We start from the raw sequence: 19,634 nt of genomic DNA, 5'->3' as shown, positions 1-19,634 counted from the left end.
ATTGAGCTTTCCTGGGCAACTAGATTTGTTGCTCATTCAAAGTTTCCTTACTTGAGCGTGTGACAATATTTGGTTGTTTTTTTCATTTTCAAATGCCCAAAGAAAAACTCATTCGCTGGGTGCTCACCAACTTGCAGAAATAGGTTCAAGTAGCAAAATGTGTAAATAAAATCTTAAAATAGTTACTGGGACTCAACAAAATAGAGCTTAAACATAGTCCCATTGGGTGAAATCCTGATCTTATGGAAGCAGACAAAAATCTTTAAGAGGGCTAGCAGCTTCAATGGCACTGAAGTTGTGCTTAAAGTTGAGCATGCAACAAACCACTTAAATGTTCAAGAAAGGAGGGAACACTAATGCAGGAAAAGCACAGGAACAACACAGCTTAATGTAGTCAGCAACAGCCCCCCAGCTGCCTCTGCCTGCCGCCACAGCCAACAGGAGTGCTCTGCTACCATGTGGGAGGGAGACAAGAGCACTGTTACAACAGATCTGCTTGCTCCTGTACTACTGTTGTTAACTATCTAAATTATATTAATATATCTAAAAGCCCCATTGTGTACAGCTTTGTAGTAATGTAAAAGACACAGTCTTCACCCACAGTCCCTACAGCTATTAAGATCAGCAGCTGACAAAGAGCGTGTTAAGGGCTGGATGCCTCAGCCAAGTAGGATCGGTATTGTAGTAGACAACATGCTGCCAGTTCCCATATACTCTCAAGCTCTAGAAAATGTAAAACCAGACAGATTATTTGAACAGGTACTGTTTATCTTAAGTGCTCTTCCACAGGGCCTGTTGGGAAGAGGCTACTGTTTCCACTTTATGTATGTCCCATCTGTAACAACAGGATCCTCTGGGAAAGGGCTGCTGGCAGCTTTCTTCATCCCTTCAGATAGCAACAAAAATGGTGAAATATCACTACGGGCCAAGCTGATGTTTAGCTTAAACAAATTTGCAATACTTCTTCACTTCAGCAAGCTTCCTAATTAACAGGCTGTAGCATCATTTGTCCTTTGAGGAAATGGGCAGGAAAGCATTAGTATGTGGAGGAAAGACTGAGAAAACAGATGAATCTCTAGCATAGGTCACACTATGGAGAACATTTGGAAATTGCTGATGTAAAGGAGACAATCTGTGTTATTAATAGTGCTGAAATAAAAAGGGGATGCAATTAATTAAACCTGCAAGTGATAGAGTTCCTAAAGGAAACTCTACCCCAGGCAATTTCTTATCTCTGAAGGTCTCAGAGCTCAGTTCTATATACCTTAGGTCTTGTTTGCTTTTATCCAGGTCTCAACAATTTGGCATGAAAACACAATCAGATGATGCTAATGTTTGCTATTGATTCACTCACTATGAACTGGGGCCTTCTAGGGTGGCTATGTTAAGAAAAAGCAAGTGCTGTATGAGATGCAAGCATATTTGCTGTACAGGAATAATTCAAATCGTCCATATGGTTAAGGACAGGATATTGCCTTGTACCACCCTCCCCTGTGAACTTCATGGTAGATCTTGGAGTAAGCTAGGATTGTTTTTGCAGATATTCTTCCTGGCTTACTGTTTCTCAGTCTAAGTGTGTCAGAAGAAGAAAGGGATGAACATGTCTGACTGAGGTCGCTTCGCTATCAGCTGAACTGAATAGCAACAAAATAAAGGCCTTGGGATTTTGTCCCTTTCATCTTAGAGGGACCTTGGCAGCTAAACAATTGCTTATTAGCATGGGAAAACACTTCCTTGAGTCTTTATGCGCTGCCATGAAGTAAGAGTTCATGGTGGTTCAGGAATATCTATTTATAAGAATTTGTGCTCCAGACCTGTTCCAAATACCAAACTGGTATTTGTCAGCTGTCCAACCAATTTTAATTCAGATGCACTCACTCTGAAGGAGATTTAAAGCCTCATCAGAAGCTGATAGATATCTCCACATAATCAACAGTTAAGTGTCTTGGACTGTTGTTTGTATCTCTTGGCATTGGCATATTGCAAAAGCTACTAAGCTTCTATCTCATACTATATTCTGTTTATGTGACAATATGGGTGTATCCACTTTCTAGTGACCTCATCGCTATTTGTTCTCTGGGGTCCTCCTCCATCAATTAGTTTCATTACTTTTCACCCTTCCGTTGCTAGAGACAAACTGCTTGCTGGCTTCCAGATGCATACCATTATTTGTTGCTGTAATTCTTCAGTGTTTCTAGTATATGTAATTAAGGCCTCCTGTGACCAAAACTAGCAGAAAGAACCAGGAATGTTCATTCCTATCACTACCACAGTGTAAAGTCTTTCAAGAAGGTGGCTGAGGTGCTACCAACAGAAAACAAGATTTCTTGCCATGTTAATGATTCAGACAGTCCCTTTATCTTGGTGATTATAATTCATTTTGAAAGATCCAAGACCAGGAAAATCTATGTGGAAAATTAAGTGTTCTGCTGAGCAGCTTTTCTTAAGCACTACACTTTTCACTGGCCTTTTCAATCACACCAGCCTAAACCCTGTTTGATTATACATGAAATAAAGCTTCAGACTATGTAATTTACCTGACTTCTCTCTGAAAGCTTCAAAAAAATATTTTGCTTTCACCAAAACCAAATTTATTTTCTTAGTAATCACATAAATATAGTAGGATTACTTTCTCTCTTGGAAAGCTGGTATAGTTCCAGTGATTCAACTAAAATCCTTAAAAATATGCAAGTTTTATTGTACCATAACTGGTTTTGAGCCCCCATGCACATATTCATTCACTATTTCTTATGTACCTCCTGCAGGACAGTGAAGGTAAGCGGCTGAATCTATAATTTTTCTCTCTGAAGTGGTACTGAATAATTTCTATTTCTCAGATCTTTAAAATACTTCTGTGCATTATCAGAAAAAAAATGTTTTCCTTGTTGCTTCATCAACAAGACATACAGCACAATTCTAAGGAAGTAATTTGACCATGGCACAGCTAAAGAGAAATGGGCAATTTTTTTGCACTGCTGAGGAATCACATTTGGTAAATTTGCCATTGGATTGTTAACTGGCAACGTGAACTAAAGAAGTACAACACCTGATAATAACATGTAAATCATTAACATGCCATAGCTTAACCCATTATCTCAACCTTCAGAACTGCTGTCACTAAAACAATACGCATTTAGGACAGTAGTATACACAGAGTATGCCAATGTATCTCACTGGGTTGCACTGCTGTAAGAAACGTGTAGCAAACAAGAAGTGACAAAAGGAAAGTAGTGAACATCTATTATTTTTCTCCTAAGAATGGTCTAAATTCTTTCTAAGGCTCACTCACGCACTCACTTTACTCACCATTTACACCATTATAAAAAATGAAGCTAGGCTGTACTATGAATGGATCAAAGCAGCATACAATGTCTCTTTTTTGTGATATCTTCCTTTCTCTTCAAATCCCAGCCTGTTTCCCTGTTGATGCCTAATAGATGCTTTGTAGTCAACTTCAGCAAGTACAGCCTGCTACCTACAGCCAATCATCTATCTGTTTACAAGCTTCTGTGCAGCTTATATGTTTACTTCTATGGATATATATTGCCTCTATGTGTATGTACAGGCTTGATAAGTATTTTTAATACTCTGGAAGTTTTAGATATGTTCCATCGAATACAAAGTACTAGTAACCAAGGAAAAATTACTTTTCTCACATTTTGGATGCTGCAGGTAAAATTACATTCTTATTAACTACGCTATACAAAACATTATATTCTTATTAACCATTCTATACTAATATATAAGTTAATAATGGAAAGGCTCTTCTAAAGCAATCAAATTCCTTTAAATGTTCAAAGCATCTTTTCCTTTAAATATGAATTCAGTAGTTTGGAAAAATACAAATATGTAAATATCAAATATTGATAAGTCTGAGAGTTAAGAACTTACTCCTTCTTGTAGTCTAAGAAACAATGATGTGATAGAAAATACATCACTAAAACAAATTGACTCAAGCCAACTCTCACATAAAACATGTTCCTGAAACACAAGCCATTACTGATTACATAGCACTAAGAAGAGAGGACAGGGCAGGACAGTTGTAAAAGTCAGTGTAACATTAATGAAGACATGCTGATGTTTATCAGCTGGGCCAACATCTACTGCACAGGAGCTGGAAACCACCAACAGAAAAGTAACATCGTTCTCTTGACACTGAAGTCAGTAAATGCAGAAACCTCTTATGCTGGGTTATTACAATGCAATATCTGAGACACTTTAAAGAGTCTGACGTGGCATCAATTACCTTCAATAGTTCAGTGAAGCTGTAAGGTGAATGGTAGTTTCCATCATTTACAAGCTGGTGAAATTACTTGGTTAATGAGGTCAGAAAAGGATCTGCAAACATGTTCAGCTGTAGAGAAGAACTCCTGCTGCAAAGCAGACTGTTGAGCTGAAAAGTAGAACAGATTTTAAGTCTTTCAGAGCATTCGGATGCTGCCAGAGCGCTGCCCATCAGTCTCCTCATTACATCCTCAGTATCAAATGTGAGGCATCTTGAGTGTTGAAAAAAGCTCTGCTGTGTAAGACCATTGACTACAAAGGGATTTTGTACTGCTGGAAATCTGCCTGGGACTAGTCACAGTTACAGTGTCACAGAAGTGGCAACAGAAAAGACCTCCAGTGCCCTCACTGGTATCAGTTTGCTCCTTAATTGACTGCTGAGACTGATTTCCTCTTATGTGCTTTGACTCACCCTGTTTCAAATTAGCCAAACATTAGGGGTTATATTCCACTTTACAGGAATATGTTCTACTTTACAGTATAGAGCTGGAGTACTTCTACAATGGCAAAGGCAAGACTCTGAGTTTCCTCTGAGGGTTAAATGATTATGAACAATATTATAGAGTAAGCTGGATGAAGGTGAGAAGACAGTGTCAAGATAACTGGGAGAACTTATACCTGGTTGAGCGTGGAGAGACAATGCATCCTTCAGTTTCATCACTAGCTGCTGCAGTTCCACTTCTTCACTGACTTCCTTCTCATCAGGTGGTATCTGCACTGCAGGAGGAGTAAGAACTCTATTCCTCACGATGCCACTGAGGGACTTTTCTGTCCATTCAGGCAGATATGTGTGATTCTGTTTCGCTTTTTTATACTGTCCCCTAAAAGGTCTCTTGGTCTGCAGGGACACTGACTCCAGTGGGTCTTCTGAGAACATAAAGTCCGCTGCAGCGGGAACCTCAGGTGTCTGTAAAAGCTGCATTCTATTTGCAGAGTTGGGGGGATTCAAATATTTCCAGTCTGCGCATGTTCTGGAAGTAGGCCTTATTTGGGCAGGATTTAATCCACCCTGCATTCTCTTTTCCAGCAGGACATATGGATTTCTTGGCATCATATTCTGACACCGTGCAAAAGGATGCTCTGATGACTGTAACATTGTCTACAATAGATAAAATACAGGAACTACATTGTGAAAATAATTGATATGCTGGTTTGCTGGTAGTACTAAAATAGGTAGGAAAATAATTTTGGGTCAGATTAATTATTTTGTTTTTATTTCTGGTGAACTAAACCAATTCTTTTTACAAATAAAATATTTTCCTGCAATAAAACAAAACTTTGTGTTTGAGTTTAGTCAAATCCATGGAATTGTGGAAAAAATGGCCACAATCTGAAGACATTATACGCTTTAATGCCATTGAAAAGCAGGAATAATAAAATGAATTTTAAATATAAAAATTAATAATAAAATAAATAAATAATAAAAATTGTTCTAAAATAATTAAACTAGGGGAAAAATATATGTGTATATTAAACACATATCACACACTTCACACCTGTTAACATCTGAAATTCAAAAACCAGGTTGGTTGTCAGTGCCACCATTGTATTTGGAATTTTCTAGACAGAACTATGATGGCAAATACCATCCACTGCATGAACACCAAGTCTGATGTAACCGGGATGTGCTGAGCTGACTGTGCGTGCACTGGACACTTAACTATGTGTGTGCAGCCAGTCCTGCATGTTGTGGACAGGCCAGTGTCACAGCACACATAGAGGATGGTATGACATGCCAGGTCATACTGGACTCCGTGTGCAAGTGATATAAAGCTGACCAAGTGTACACTGCAGGTGTGTCTGTCTCTTCTCTATGTTTGACCATCCCTGAAAAACACTCTAAAAGCAGAATTGCAGAAAACGCTACAAAAATGCTGTAGATGGCAAATACGTATGCATTCCCTGTGAAATGAGGGCCTTTTTAGAACCCCAGAGATACTTTAAATGAAAAAGAGTCAATACAATTGAAAAGAAATAAGATATTTTCTGTAAGAGGTCTGTATTACATCCCAGTACAAGACAGCAGTTAGGAATGACAAAAGAGTATTTTATTTATTGAATGCTAACACAGGATTCTTCTCTAAAGAAAAGACTGCAATGAAGTAGCTAACACTTCTGTTGGAAACCATTTTCTCACTCTTATTGGAATACTCTCCCATTATTTTCATTGCAGTAGTATCTAAACATCCCAGACATGGACATCTGTGCTAGATGCTAAATATATACAGAATGACAAGAAAATCCATGCTGCAAAGAGCCTATCTGCTTACTCTGGAGACAAAAACCTAAGATGACTGAACAGACAAGCAGAAGGTGCACAAAACAGTATCAAGAGTGCTGGTCTGCAGGAAAAGGAGCTGTCAGTGTTCAGTAATTGCCTATAGCTGTGAAGATTCTTGGTATATTTATCACTATACCTTTACTTCTTGCTTCATTTGCTGCAGCTTCATTTGCAGGTTTTCATGGCTTGCTCTCTGGCTTTGGAGCTTTGCCTCTATTTTGCAGCTTTTGTCTTCCTGGCAGTTGTGAAGAAACTCCATTTTGTCCTTCCATTTGTTTAACTGTTTCTTCATGTACCTGTTGGGGATACAGGAGGGTGGGAATTTTGCTAGATCACACACACAAATATGTGCGGTCACAGAAAAGAGCAAACACTGTAGCATAAACTTTCTCGTCTTTGTCAGTTCATGAAATTTTTGTCAGCTTTGGGGTTAGAGGCCACTATTTCAGGTACTGGGCTGTATCCATGGAATTAGGAAGAACAGGAGTGTTCTAGATGAGGTCAGATGCAAGCTGAGTGGAACTGTGGCCAGGACTGAGCCTTGCATCTTCGGGTTTTACCTTCCCCACAAAGGTGGCTGCACAGGAGAGACATTATAGCAGTCCCTCTGTCTAGAAACAAACTACTTATGGCAACTCCCTGATCTGCAAAAGATTCCTATCATTTCCCCCTGGGCAACAAAAGAGTAAAAGCAGCTCTACCCCTTTGATTGAGTTCCTTCTTGCTCCTGGTATTCTATGCAGCTTGTTTGATGATACCAATAGTTTCTGCACAGGCCACTTGTCCTTGAAAAGATGTCCTTGTGATTTTTGCAATGAGAAATGCCACCCTCCCACACATGCTAGAGAAGATTTAGAAATTACCTACTCAGAGCACAGTATGACAAAAATACCAGCCGTATCTCTGTTCTAGTATTGGGATTTCTCTAAGAAGTCAGGGTAGAAATATAGTTTTGTTTTCCCCACAGCTGAGGTAGAGACAGACAGAAAAGCTTGTTTACAGTAATAAACCAACTGCTTCATATCACACCGCTGAAATAGTTATCTCCCTTGCTTAGTTATATCCAGAAGTTTACCTGATTCACTTTCTTTTGGGTATGCATTGGCTCACAGACAAGGGCCCCATCAGTTTCACTGGAATTAGGCAAGATTTGTCTTAATGGGACAGCAAGTCAGACCATTTAAAATTAATATTACAGTGGTCCCTTATAACAGCATTTAATGGGTCTTTACTGTAAAATGTTGACTACCTTCAACTAACTCAGAGCCCAGTTCTGTGAACAGGCACATAAATGCTGGAAGCTGGTGCACAAATAAGAACAAAGGGCTTTCCATGAGTAATGTGCTTCATTCAATCAGTTATATAATAAGGTCTGGTCAGAGAGTGATGCAGTATTTCAGGAGCAGGCTTCCCAGATATCCTCTCAACTACTGCTAAGCTAAATGGAAGCTGAAGATCTTTGCCATACCTCTTTATTTTCCCATATGAGAACAGAGTGAGGTAAGGACACAGACTTACAATAAAAGCGCAGTTGCTTTACTCTAGTCTTGGAGTGCCCTTATGTGAATTTGGAGCAGCAATTGTACATTGACTTATTAGAATGAAACAAAACAGTAACAGAGGGAACTGAGCATATTGAAGGAAAGAGGATCCAGGATCAAATTCTACACTTTGCTGAAATTCCATTGGTTTCAGTGGTCACAGACATGATTATATGTAGAGCACATTCATATATAACTACAAAAATGAAGGAGGGCAAAGCAAAAGAGAAAGAAAAAGGTAAGCATTGTTGCCTGTACACCAACGTCCCCCACCACCACCAAACCAACCACCCAAGAAGTTTGTACTTTAGGAATTAATATTTTAATGTGTCAAAGGTTTAAATATCAGAAGGGGCTTCTGTGATAATCTAGGTCGTGAAATTTTTACCAATAGTTACTGTACTAAGCCTGTAATGTCTATTTGACGTACAGCATATTTTTTGGAAAAATATCTAAAACTTTTTAAAACTTTATGCAAGTTATGAAATTTGTTTTGATTAAGCCTTATTCAGAGAAAAATTTGAAAAAGTATGCTATTCTGATATTTTTATGTGAATGAACATTTTTTCTCTTAAAAATTACTTTTAGAAATATAAACTAACAATTGCAGAAATGCTGATGAAAGCAAACCAAAATGTTTTGGTTTGCCAGATACTGTTTTTCCAGTGACCTCCATTTACAATTTTTGTTGTGAGGTTTTTACCATTCATCCCCATTTGATACGATTTTTTTTTTAAAATCTCTAAACTATGGAAAAAATAATCTGACTTCTAGCTCTTCACTGGAGCAGCATTCTCCACCAGTCTTCAGTCATTATACTACTTTTTTACTGCATTTACCTACCTGCTTTCATTGTGAATGTTTTTAACAGATTCATGCATTTTTAACACATCTGCTTCAAAAGAGGCTATTGCCTATAATAAAAAAGAGAGATGTATCTGTTTATAACTTTATAAGCAATAACATTCCATTTTCTATACAAATTTTGCTGTAAGAGGGCATGGCAAATTTACTCTATAGAACAAAATCTTTGTCCTATGACAAATTCTAAGTGTATGAGAATTTGTTTTGTTTCAAATTACAACAAAAACCTAATTCCCTGGAATTTCTGAAAAATTGAATATTCTTATTTGGAACAGTCTCTCCCAACTCCCACAACTGCTTTGAGACAAGGAGATGGAGGGAGAAACAGGATGTAGAAGAGAGAAGAGAAACTCTGGGTCTTTGGATGGAAGTAGCAGTCTCTTGGCCATGCAGGGGACAGCAGCCCAGAAGTCAGGGAGGCAAACACTTCCCAGGTAAACTGCTTTAGAGGCATGGTATAAGCTGGGCTGGAATCAGGGCTGCCAGGAATTTATGAGGTTAAGAGCTGGGTCCTCAGGACCTCCAAGCTCATGGATTCTATTAAAAGCTATAATTGGATTTATGGTCTGCATCTTTTTAAGCAACATTGAAATAACCTGCACCATAACATGTTGGAAATCAGTATAAAATGGCTCAAAAAGAATTCTCACCCCAGAGAGAAAATGAACAAGAAAGCAATGCATCTAATAGAATCCCACTGCAGGGATGTAAGTCCTGTCTCACTGTCTTCTAAAATGGCAAATGCTAACCCAAAAATTACATACTTAAGCAATGTCTGCCCACAGCTTCTCCTGCAGATATGTGCTGGCTGGCACTATACCTCGAGCTGGGCAGCAGAGTCCTAAAAGACAGGTCTTCCAAAGGACAGCACAGGAGTAGCAGCCAAAGGAGTGACCTGACACGCACAGGCTATTTCTCCGTTACTGCACCCTTGGCTTCTGGGAAGAACAAGATGAGTGGATGACACAAACTAGTTTGAACACAACCCAGTGTTCCCTATATTTTGAGTATGTGCAGAGCTACCAACCTCTCAAATAAATATAGAAACAAAAAACTGCTATGTAATTATTTTTATCTACACTGTCCTACCCACTCCTCTAGCATTGTTTCTATGCAGGGAACCTGGAAATGCATTAGTGGAGAGCTTTTATACATGAGCTATTTTAGTTGGAGTGCACACTACTCTGCGTTTATCCTTAAGAAGGGCCCATTCTGTCCTCTTGCTATTGCCATGGTGACAAAAATGGCCTGAGCCTAATAAGAATTAAGGCATCCTTCCTAGACATTTGCTTGCAGTAGGAAGTCATGATGGCATTTTTTACTGTCAGAAAAGAGAGAGGACTCCAGTCTTAGCTAGCCTTTAATGTGTTACTCTAAGACAACTCAAAAAGAAAAAAAAGTAACAGAGCAAATATTTTTACAAATGGTTCTGAAGGTCATGGAAGTCAAGGAGTTAGTCACTAACCTTGGGAGGGTATCAAGTTAAAGCTTCCCTAAGTTTTCAGTTTCCACATTTTTTTCCATAAGTGAGAAACAGAAAGGTGAAGCTGCCCATTACATTTCTTTTTCATTGGTAATTAGAAGGCAATTAGATAGTTAACTTGCTAGGTCTTCCTCACAGCTTTAGCACTACTACAGCTTCATGTTTTGCTCACCTGAGCTTTTGTCTTGCCTTGCTCTGGTGTCTTGCTGTTATTCTCACTCTTCTGCATTACAGTTCTGTTTTCAGATATGAACTTGGGTGACTCCAGGACAGGTCTGTCCACTGGGGAAAACAGGTTTTCAGGGCCAGGTAGTGGTGAAGCACTGAGTTCTGAAGGGGGACTGTATACCGTCAGAGAAATAATGAGTAGAGAATGATCAAGCCTTACATGGTTTTGGTAGGCAGAAAGATGAAAATAAAACTAATGCACTGTATGTAGACAGACAGCTGTGCTATTGACTAAGCAAGAAGTTTAGCTATGCCTGCTGGAATCTTTTGGCTGAAAGAATGAAATTCCTTAAAACAAATTACTTAGTTTCAACAGAACCTCAACAACAGGCTCTTCTTTCCACTCATTTAGTATCAGTGCAATTTGCTGCTTCTCTTTTTTGCTTCCTTTAGCCAAGAGCTAAATAGCTTGAGAAATTCAATTACAACAAGATAGCAGAGGGACAGATATCTTGTTGTTCAGTCCATTCTGTGCTAGGAAAAGCCCAGATACCTATGAGCCCCACAGTGACACCTGTAACGGCAACCCCAAATTCTCCTTTCTCTCATTGCTACCCAAGCATTAGGTAAGCAAAACCCCACAGAATTATAAAGAAAGCTTGATTGCTCACAGAAGAATTAAATTAAGATTTTTTGTTGCTGAGTACAAGTGGGAAAATATTAGCAATAGAAAATGTTTTGCATTTCACCACATTTTAAAAAACAAACACTGAAACAATATTCTCCATGAGAATCACTGTAAATATCATCCATTGGTCTTATTGTATATAAAAATTGGTTTCTAATAGTAACGTACATACCTAGCAGTGTGGCACAATCAAGTTTTGTAAACAGATTTTTCTCCTCCTTCGCTCAAGGATGAAAATAATACTTTCAGAAAAGGGTGACCATTTTTTCCTATTTCTGTCTCACTGAAGCCTCATTGGGAGAACACATGTGAGATGGAAGAGAGTTGCTAGGTTTTTATACAACTAGGAACGAATCTTAACCCTTCATACATTCAGAGTGCTTACCTCATATAATCATTCTCTTCAGTTTCTACACTTAAGTATCAACCAAAATCTCAGAGCAAGGAAGGAGCAACTATAGAACAAAATCACAACACGACCTCCAATGTTCATTATTAACCACTGTGATCAGTGGAAATACAGTAACGAATTTACATGTTAACTAAAAGCACAGAAAACAGAACTGATCTGAAAGAACTGGAATGGTGAGATCAGCTACTCACTGTTATGAGTAATCCCACAGGACTGCAATTCAGTGGGACCTGGAGTAGACTGACTGTCAGTATGGGTCACATGTGGGAAGTATTCACAGTTAATTTCCAGTGAATTTGTCACAGATGAGGTGCTTAAAAACCCATGCAATTGTGACAGGTACTAAATATTTGCAATGCTTGACCCTAGACTGAGCATAAGAAATGGCATAGAGAGAAAGCAATAATGTAAGGAAGGAAGGAAGGAAGACACAAGCATGTTATATTTTATAAGACAGCTGGTCATTAGGTTGTCAGCATGGTAATCATGGTTAAGCTACAGAACAATGTGCAGCAATTTTCTATTTAGGCTTTCCCTTTTTAATGGAAAAATCATGATGTGGTGTCTGTCATAACAAAATCACTTACTCAAAGGACATAATCAAACAATACCCCATAGCCTGACATATTATTCAGAGATTATAAACTCATCAGAAACAGAAACTCACAAAGTCTTTTTGTGAGTAGGGAAGTGCCTCTCCTCCACTGTTTCCAAAGCCCTCCTTCTCTGAGCCTCCTTTCTTCTGCAGCGCTCTTGAAACAGGTTGTTCCTGATGGTGCGGAAAAAGTGCTTTGCATTTGCCTTTGCTGACACCTATTGGAATAAAGGATTTATTCCAATAAAGGATAATAAAGAAGGGAGTGAATTTTCAAACAGGTGCTGCCCAGAAGTAGACACAGTCCATGGCAAAGGCAAGACATAAGAAAGCAAAGGCCCACCTGTTCAACAACTGAAGAGGTTAACGGCTGCTATCTGAGACCTAGGAAGGAGCTGAGGTGGATGATGATGCAGGACCACAGGCATGGGCAGCTCAAATTCTGTTAGGTAAGCAAAACACTCTAGCTGGGCCAAATTCAGGCAGCCTGGAAATGCTTAGCGCAGGATTTTGGCAGTTGCAATGATTAAGCTCACAGTCACAATGATAATTCTGCCTGATTAATATCTAAGTTTCCTCTTGATCAATGGGAAGAAGTACTTCTATACTTGTATGAAGTGTTAATTGATACAGCCTTCTGTGCCTCACATCCTCCTCTCGTACAATACAGTAAAAACCATACTTCCATTTGTTACAGCAGTGTTAGGCTCAGGTACATCAACTAAACTCAGTAGCTCTATTATAGGACAAAAAACAATTCTCTCCAGGAAGTGACTGCTGCAGAACATGGGGTAAGCCCTGACAGACCAAACAGAAAAACACAAAGAAAACATACAGCATGCCTCCTAGTCATTTCTCAACATGGTAATAACATTACTGCATGGTGTCAGCACTGTAAGGAAAAACAGTGCTGATACTTCAAAACTCCACTCAGCAGCCCACTCCCTGATAAAGAAAATGTGAAAACTTACCAGCCAAGGACAGCATCCACTAAGAGTGGAAGATGTGGGAAAAGTGGCTTACTACTGATTCTTTTATGTCCCACACAAAGGATATAAGAATGGCATCTGTCATAGTGAGTAGCTTATCTTTTTAATTTTAGTACAGATTTTGGCCATGGCAGTAATAGTTACAATGTTAGTGTTAGAGTAGGACTTCATAAAGGAAACCTAAGATCAGTGATCCAGTTGCAGTATTGCAGCAACAATGTGGAAAGCTCTATGTCAAACAGTATAGGAGAGGAAGGGGACTTTATTTTGAAACAAAACTGATTTCACTTACTCATACTCCCTTCACTCACAAGCACTAACATACAACATGTATGTCCAAGTAGTCTTTCCAGCATTCAAACACCAAGGTGCATGTATACACATGGTATGGCCATGATGACTTACAGTGACATGGAGGACAAGAGATGCCAGTTCTCCTTAAGCCTCCTGGGTTCCTCTTAGTGTGACCATGTGCTGGGTCCTTTAGGAGTTGGCAGTGATTTTGATCTTTTGTCTCCTCATTTGTGTGTCTTATAGGTATAGGTCTAGTTCTCTACCTTCACATCATCATCTCTTGTGATGGCACCTTCACATGGCAGTTTGTCCAGGCTACCTTTTGTTTTCCTGATTTGGTTGTCCTGAAAAGCTATGTGTGGAAGTGCTGTGATCTTGCTGACCAGCAATCTAGGCTGCATCATTTCCTGCCTTGTTACATCTCTCCTGCCTTTCCTTCTGGTGCTTCCACATCCACACACTCCTATTCACTCTCCATTCACACTGACTTTAATGTCTCTATTAGAAATCTCTACACGAGGAGATCAGTTGCCATTTGATTCCTCTACTTTCTCATGAATGGAGGATGAGGAAGAACATCTGGAGGAATTAACATCTGTTATTTTTAATGCAGATATTGAGCATCCAGATATTGTTTCTCACAGTGTTAGCAATAGGGTTTGGTTTTCAGAAAGAGAGCAATGAAGTGCCTACAGTTTAATGTTCCCCCAGACAAAGGGTGACTGCGAGAGGAGTCTAGCATTCTTTAGTTTTGGTGCAGACACTGGCTACCCAGATACATTTCATGTTAAGTGCAGGGTTTCAGGAAAGAGACCATGAAGTACAGCTTACTAGGGAAACTTCCATGGGTGTTTTTCATCTCATTTACTGGAACAAAAGAAGATACTGTCATAGATCTACAAGAAAACCTGTCTGCTGCTGTGTGCAAGATCTGGAATCTCCTGCTCAAAGGGGAAGCTGATCTTCCAAACACAAATTCCCAGTGTTGAACTTCACTACTAGTGTGGTGAAAGCATGAATTACCCTCATAATGGAATCCAAGTTGGTGAGCTTACTTGGGCCCATGCTACCTCTTTATCCTGTGTCCCTAACTGACAGAGACAAGTGAGTCCAAAAGGTTTACAATAAAGTGGAAAAGCTCTGAAATAATGGAAATTTCATTCAGGAGTTTGTACAACTTCAGGATGAATTAATTTCTGAATGAGTCCACATTGGGATTGGGAGGAAGGAGCACTATGGCACAGGTTTAAGAATGATCTGCAAATGACAGATCATTCTTAAAACTCATCATAAACTCAAATCTTAAAACTCATCATAAAAATCCTTGGAAAGGGAACTTGCACTATGACATTTCATGGCTCTATTCAACTGAAATAACTATTTCAGAACAAAACACTCCTTCTGAAGTTAGAAGCCCCCTTTTTTCCTTTCCCTGACTCACTGTTCCCAGATTAATAATGCTAACACATCATGGCCATTAGGGCTAATACACACCAATATAGTTCAAGAGTCTACTGCCTAGTTGTCTACATGAAGAACCTGAACAGGGAAATGAATCAGTACAATAGGACTCTACCTGCACACAGTGTTCCATAACAGGATGTGACCTCTTATGTGGTTTGCTGAGACGGCCAGTGAAAAAGCAGACTTGGCAAAGGTCAAAATTGAGGCACTTCAGACAACGATACCTGTGAGGGAAAACAGAAGGATTAAGTTACTTTCCCACAAGCAAGAACTTGGTGTAAGTGAGCTTGATTACTGGAAATCGAGATCCCTGGGTTCTGAAATGCAGAGAAGCACCTTTGTTGGAATAATGACTTTCCTCAGCATTCTCTGAATGCAAAAGTTATTTTATCCAAATGACAGTGGACTATTGCCCGGAACCCACTAATGATTTTGATATTATTTATTTGCTGCATTGAAGTTCAGTCCAAGGAAGAAATAGTTGCTCTAGCACGATTTTTGAGAACGCAGTTACATCTTCATATCCTTCTTATGCACCAGTTTATCTCTATTTGCTACTCTCATGGAACTGTAGTATCACTACATTATTGACATAGGATTTACAACTTTGCAAAAAACTAAAAATGCAAAACAGTACACCTGAAAGCTTACTATTAGTGAGAAGAGAGTAACAGTAAAATGCTTTTCTGAGCATTTCTGGTTAGTAGGTAATGTATAGTATACTTTTTACACCATTAGGCCATTTTTTACCATTGCTTAGATGAATAAGATGCTAAGATGGATAACTTCACTAGGCAGTTAACACACTTGATTATGGGACAAAGAACTAAGAAATGAGACACACAGGTTTAATTGGCTTTACCAGTGAATTGCCAGTTTACTTTCAGTAAGTCTCCATAATCAGGTCTGTGCTAGTGAACTAAGGAAAAGCAGGATGCAGGCTTGAGCACTAGCCTGTGATGGCTCTCTCTTTCCCTATCTTACTTGTAAGATTAGATTACGTCCCAAGTTTGTTGCTTTATACAGCAGTTACAGCCTGTAAGGTATGCAAACAATGCTAAGAACTATTTATATGGCTGCTATAGACTACGGTAATTACTGACGCACCTGAGGCCTGTAATGGGGAAAATTTTGCAGACTCTACATCTAGCTTGGTGAGAAACCATTTCTGTGACTGACAATCTGTAACATATAGGGAGCCACAGGAGAACAGCAGGCTCCAATCTCAGCCAAGACAGGAATTTTTCTTCAACAATTGCTGAATTCAGAACCTGGAAAAAATACATGTCTCAAGCTCAGCCATTTACTTGAAAAGACCTCGTGTCTCCTCTACAGTTCCTAATACAAGCTCTGATATTGGACTCCACTAGCATAGATTTTCCATTCACATAAAATGTTACTCAGTTCCAAATGTTTTGGAATAAATGCAAGAGTCGTCAGTATTATCTCACCAAGCATCTTTTCTATAGATATAAATCCTCCTATACTGTGAGACTGACAACCAGTTCGGCCCCTTAAAAGTAGATACTGGTGGATGTTATGTGGTGATACACTCGCAATTTTAATCAACCAGCAACATTTAAAATCACTTCCCAGGACATCAGAATTTCACTCACCCCATGGAAACAGCTGTGAGTTGCAATTTCCACACAAGACAGACTGCAGCTTTCTCCCACAATGGCTGGGATCTGCATCAAGAAGAAAGGCTCAGAAACACCTCAATAAAAACCAGATGTTCCCATCATGCTCTGCTGAGATGGTGACAGCACACAGATGGTGAAGCATCTATAGAAATGCCATTTTACATACTGTTCTGAAGAAAACCCATTCATACTCATACCATCAGTATGCTATTTCACAGTTCAGTATGTGTCAGAATTATTTGCTTCCAGCTCACTTACTGAAATGGATCAACATACTATGTTGCCATATTAGAACACTGTAGGACACCAGCTTTGAACCTCAGGGGTCTTTTCAGATCCCATTTGCAGTGCCAGTTCAGCTGGAAATAGCTGTATGCTAAGGCATTTTTCTGCACCTGCAAGCTGTTCTAGTGAGTACAGACATCTGAAGTTTGGAATCGCTTTAGGAACAGCTGTATGCAGCTGTTCCCAGGACCTGTAAGCTCAGGCAAAATGAATGCACAGAGGGACTGATGCGAGTGATTACTCTGAGAAAATCTATAGAATTTGATTCTTTCACCTACCTTGCATGGTAGCTCCCTATGTCCACAGAGTGCCCTACTGACTTCAGTCCCATAATGTAATCAAACATAAAATGTATCAACCATGTATTTTTTTCTCCTAGATTAGGATACTCTTACAAATCTGTTGTGCAACAAGCACTGCAGCAGCATTACCTGATTTAAGTCTGTTAGAAGGCTTCTCAGGGCGCTACGGGTAATCAAAGCCACCTTCCCATCAGGGACAGCATAAAACTGGAAGAAAGCTGAAACAACCAGAGGAATGAAACTAGAATCCTGGCTGTGCCTGAAGTGTCTTCTAGCTACTAATCCTACTACTGTCTACATGATGATCGCAGCCTACCAAATAAACCCATCACGACAGTTCCCCTTCATTGTCCATCTAACAGGCACTCAGTGATTGCTCTGACAATACTTTCTTCCTACAGGCAGGGGAAAGAGAAGGAAAGCAAGGCAATTATGGCAATTCCTTATTCCTGGCAGTGAAGACAGGTAACGATGAAGGAATCAATGAGCTCATTTTCAAGGCTGTAAGAAAAATATTTAAATATATTTATACAAGACATGCCCCATCTAAATTGTGAATTGTTAATTCCAAATTGTAATTTGGAAGGAAATACACAATATGCAGTGTGAGAACATGAGGCCAATACGCCACTTATCCACTTGTTCTGCATTTTGAGCATTTATTCAGGCAGAAATCTTTGTGCTGCACATTGCACTGGGCTACCTTTATCTGTTATATTTAGTTCTTTAAGCATTTTTGTCTAATGCTAAAAGGGCTCTAAAAATTTCCTGGATCAAATACATAAAATTGTTTTATAATCCAATGAAATTTAAAACTAGTGTTTTTCTGTTCTTTTCTGCTAGGCAAATAGAACTTGGCCTTCATTTTTAAGCTCTACTTATCTTAAACTTTACTATGGCCTGTTCTGAGACTCTTTATGCAAAGATGGCTACAGACATCGATGGAAAAGTATTCATCATCAGCCCTTATCTACAACTAAGCAGTCAATATAATTTACTTTTTGTATGGCAGAACCTATCTTTCAAAGTAAAAAAATTGCAATGGAAATTTTTCTCAGTATTCAGTATTTCAGGCATTGTACAAAATCATACATTTCTCACCTCTGTATTTAGCCAGTAGAGTGTCCCCTGAGAGGGCAATTAGGGCAGCTGCAGCAGATCTAGTTTTGATATAACCTGTTCCAGATCTAGGAAGATAAAAGAAGTTACACTACATTCACTGAGTATGTAAAAACTGAAACCTCTAAATAAAAAAACATTGCTATGTTGGAAGACGACTTCAAAACTCATATCCATTTGTATGTATATAACTGATGTTGCATTTTAGTGATATTTTATATCTAGGACACTTTGACACTAAACATAACTACAGAGTTAACTGTTCAAGATATCATGCAATCCTAGAACAAAAAGACAGCGTCTCCTTCAAAGACCTCACATTCCAAGTAAAACGTAATTTTACATTTACAATACATGTCCTAAAAAAATTATGTTCTTCATTTGTGGAAAGCCTTCCCAAATATGGAAGAGAAAGCAGGATTACAATCTGTTTTTTGTATTATATCATCAGGTGGCTACACTGTGGCCCCAGATCTGCACTGAGCTTCTCTTGGGCGGATTCCCTTTAATTTCAGTGCAACTCAATTTAACCAAAAGGAATATGCAGGAGCAGGACTTTAGTTTTGAGCCATAGATCATAAAGAATGTAGCTTAATTTAGAACCCAAGTTTGTGACACAGGCACCTAATGAAAAACATTTCTTTATGTGAAGACAAAGCAGATGTGAATTGGAAAACATAAACCAGGAAATCCTGGAGTTCTATATTTAAGATATCACTTTTGCAAAGCAGTATTGCACTTCAAAATTTCATTACATAAAATTGTCTTCAAGAGTCTTTAGATAAACTGCATTTTTATGGAGCATACTGCATAAAGCTGCAATATAGTCTCTGAAGTACGGGAAATTGTTGGTCAAGTTTCTACATTTTAAATGTATGTATTTCATTTTTCCAGAACTTTCATAGAAAGAAGTCCAAGATTAAAGCTAAAGTATACAATCAAAAACCCTTATGATGGTTTATGTAAGTGTATTGAGTAAGCTACCACACAAACATGGAAAAGCCCTTATGTGCTCTTAAACATGAAATACTTTCCAGTGTTGATAGTGGAGAACAGCACTCTACAGAGAAAGCATGATTAGAAGTAAATTATAAGAAGCTTTTTCTATCCTATATACATAGCAAGAAACTTGTGATTTTTTTTTAAAGAAATTAAAGTAAAAAGAAAATTACACACTGTCCTAAGAAAACAGAAGAAAAAAACACAATAGTCCTCTTAAAAA

At 38.7% G+C, this 19,634-nt stretch overlaps 1 protein-coding gene across 1 annotated transcript in view; it reads right to left on the bottom strand.

Moving 5' to 3' along the window:
* Positions 1 to 4,289: 4,289 nt before the first annotated feature.
* Positions 4,290 to 19,634, bottom strand: part of DYTN (dystrotelin) — a 19,827-nt gene continuing 4,482 nt past the window's right edge. Inside the window, exons 4-14 of the mRNA XM_010282322.1 lie at positions 18,395 to 18,480; positions 17,423 to 17,511; positions 16,680 to 16,751; positions 16,171 to 16,334; positions 15,176 to 15,287; positions 12,389 to 12,534; positions 10,626 to 10,794; positions 8,950 to 9,020; positions 6,702 to 6,861; positions 4,903 to 5,383; positions 4,290 to 4,393 (exon numbers count right to left, since the gene is read on the bottom strand). Coding sequence (XP_010280624.1) covers positions 4,290 to 4,393; positions 4,903 to 5,383; positions 6,702 to 6,861; positions 8,950 to 9,020; positions 10,626 to 10,794; positions 12,389 to 12,534; positions 15,176 to 15,287; positions 16,171 to 16,334; positions 16,680 to 16,751; positions 17,423 to 17,511; positions 18,395 to 18,480 — 1,654 coding nt within the window. The remainder of the gene's footprint in view (positions 4,394 to 4,902; positions 5,384 to 6,701; positions 6,862 to 8,949; positions 9,021 to 10,625; positions 10,795 to 12,388; positions 12,535 to 15,175; positions 15,288 to 16,170; positions 16,335 to 16,679; positions 16,752 to 17,422; positions 17,512 to 18,394; positions 18,481 to 19,634) is intronic.

Source organism: Phaethon lepturus, unplaced genomic scaffold, assembly GCF_000687285.1.
Source record: "Phaethon lepturus isolate BGI_N335 unplaced genomic scaffold, ASM68728v1 scaffold11322, whole genome shotgun sequence".
In the NCBI taxonomy this organism is placed as follows: Eukaryota; Metazoa; Chordata; class Aves; order Phaethontiformes; family Phaethontidae; genus Phaethon; species Phaethon lepturus.
Note: the sequence above shows the minus strand (reverse complement) of the source record. Positions and strands in the feature narration are given on the sequence as shown.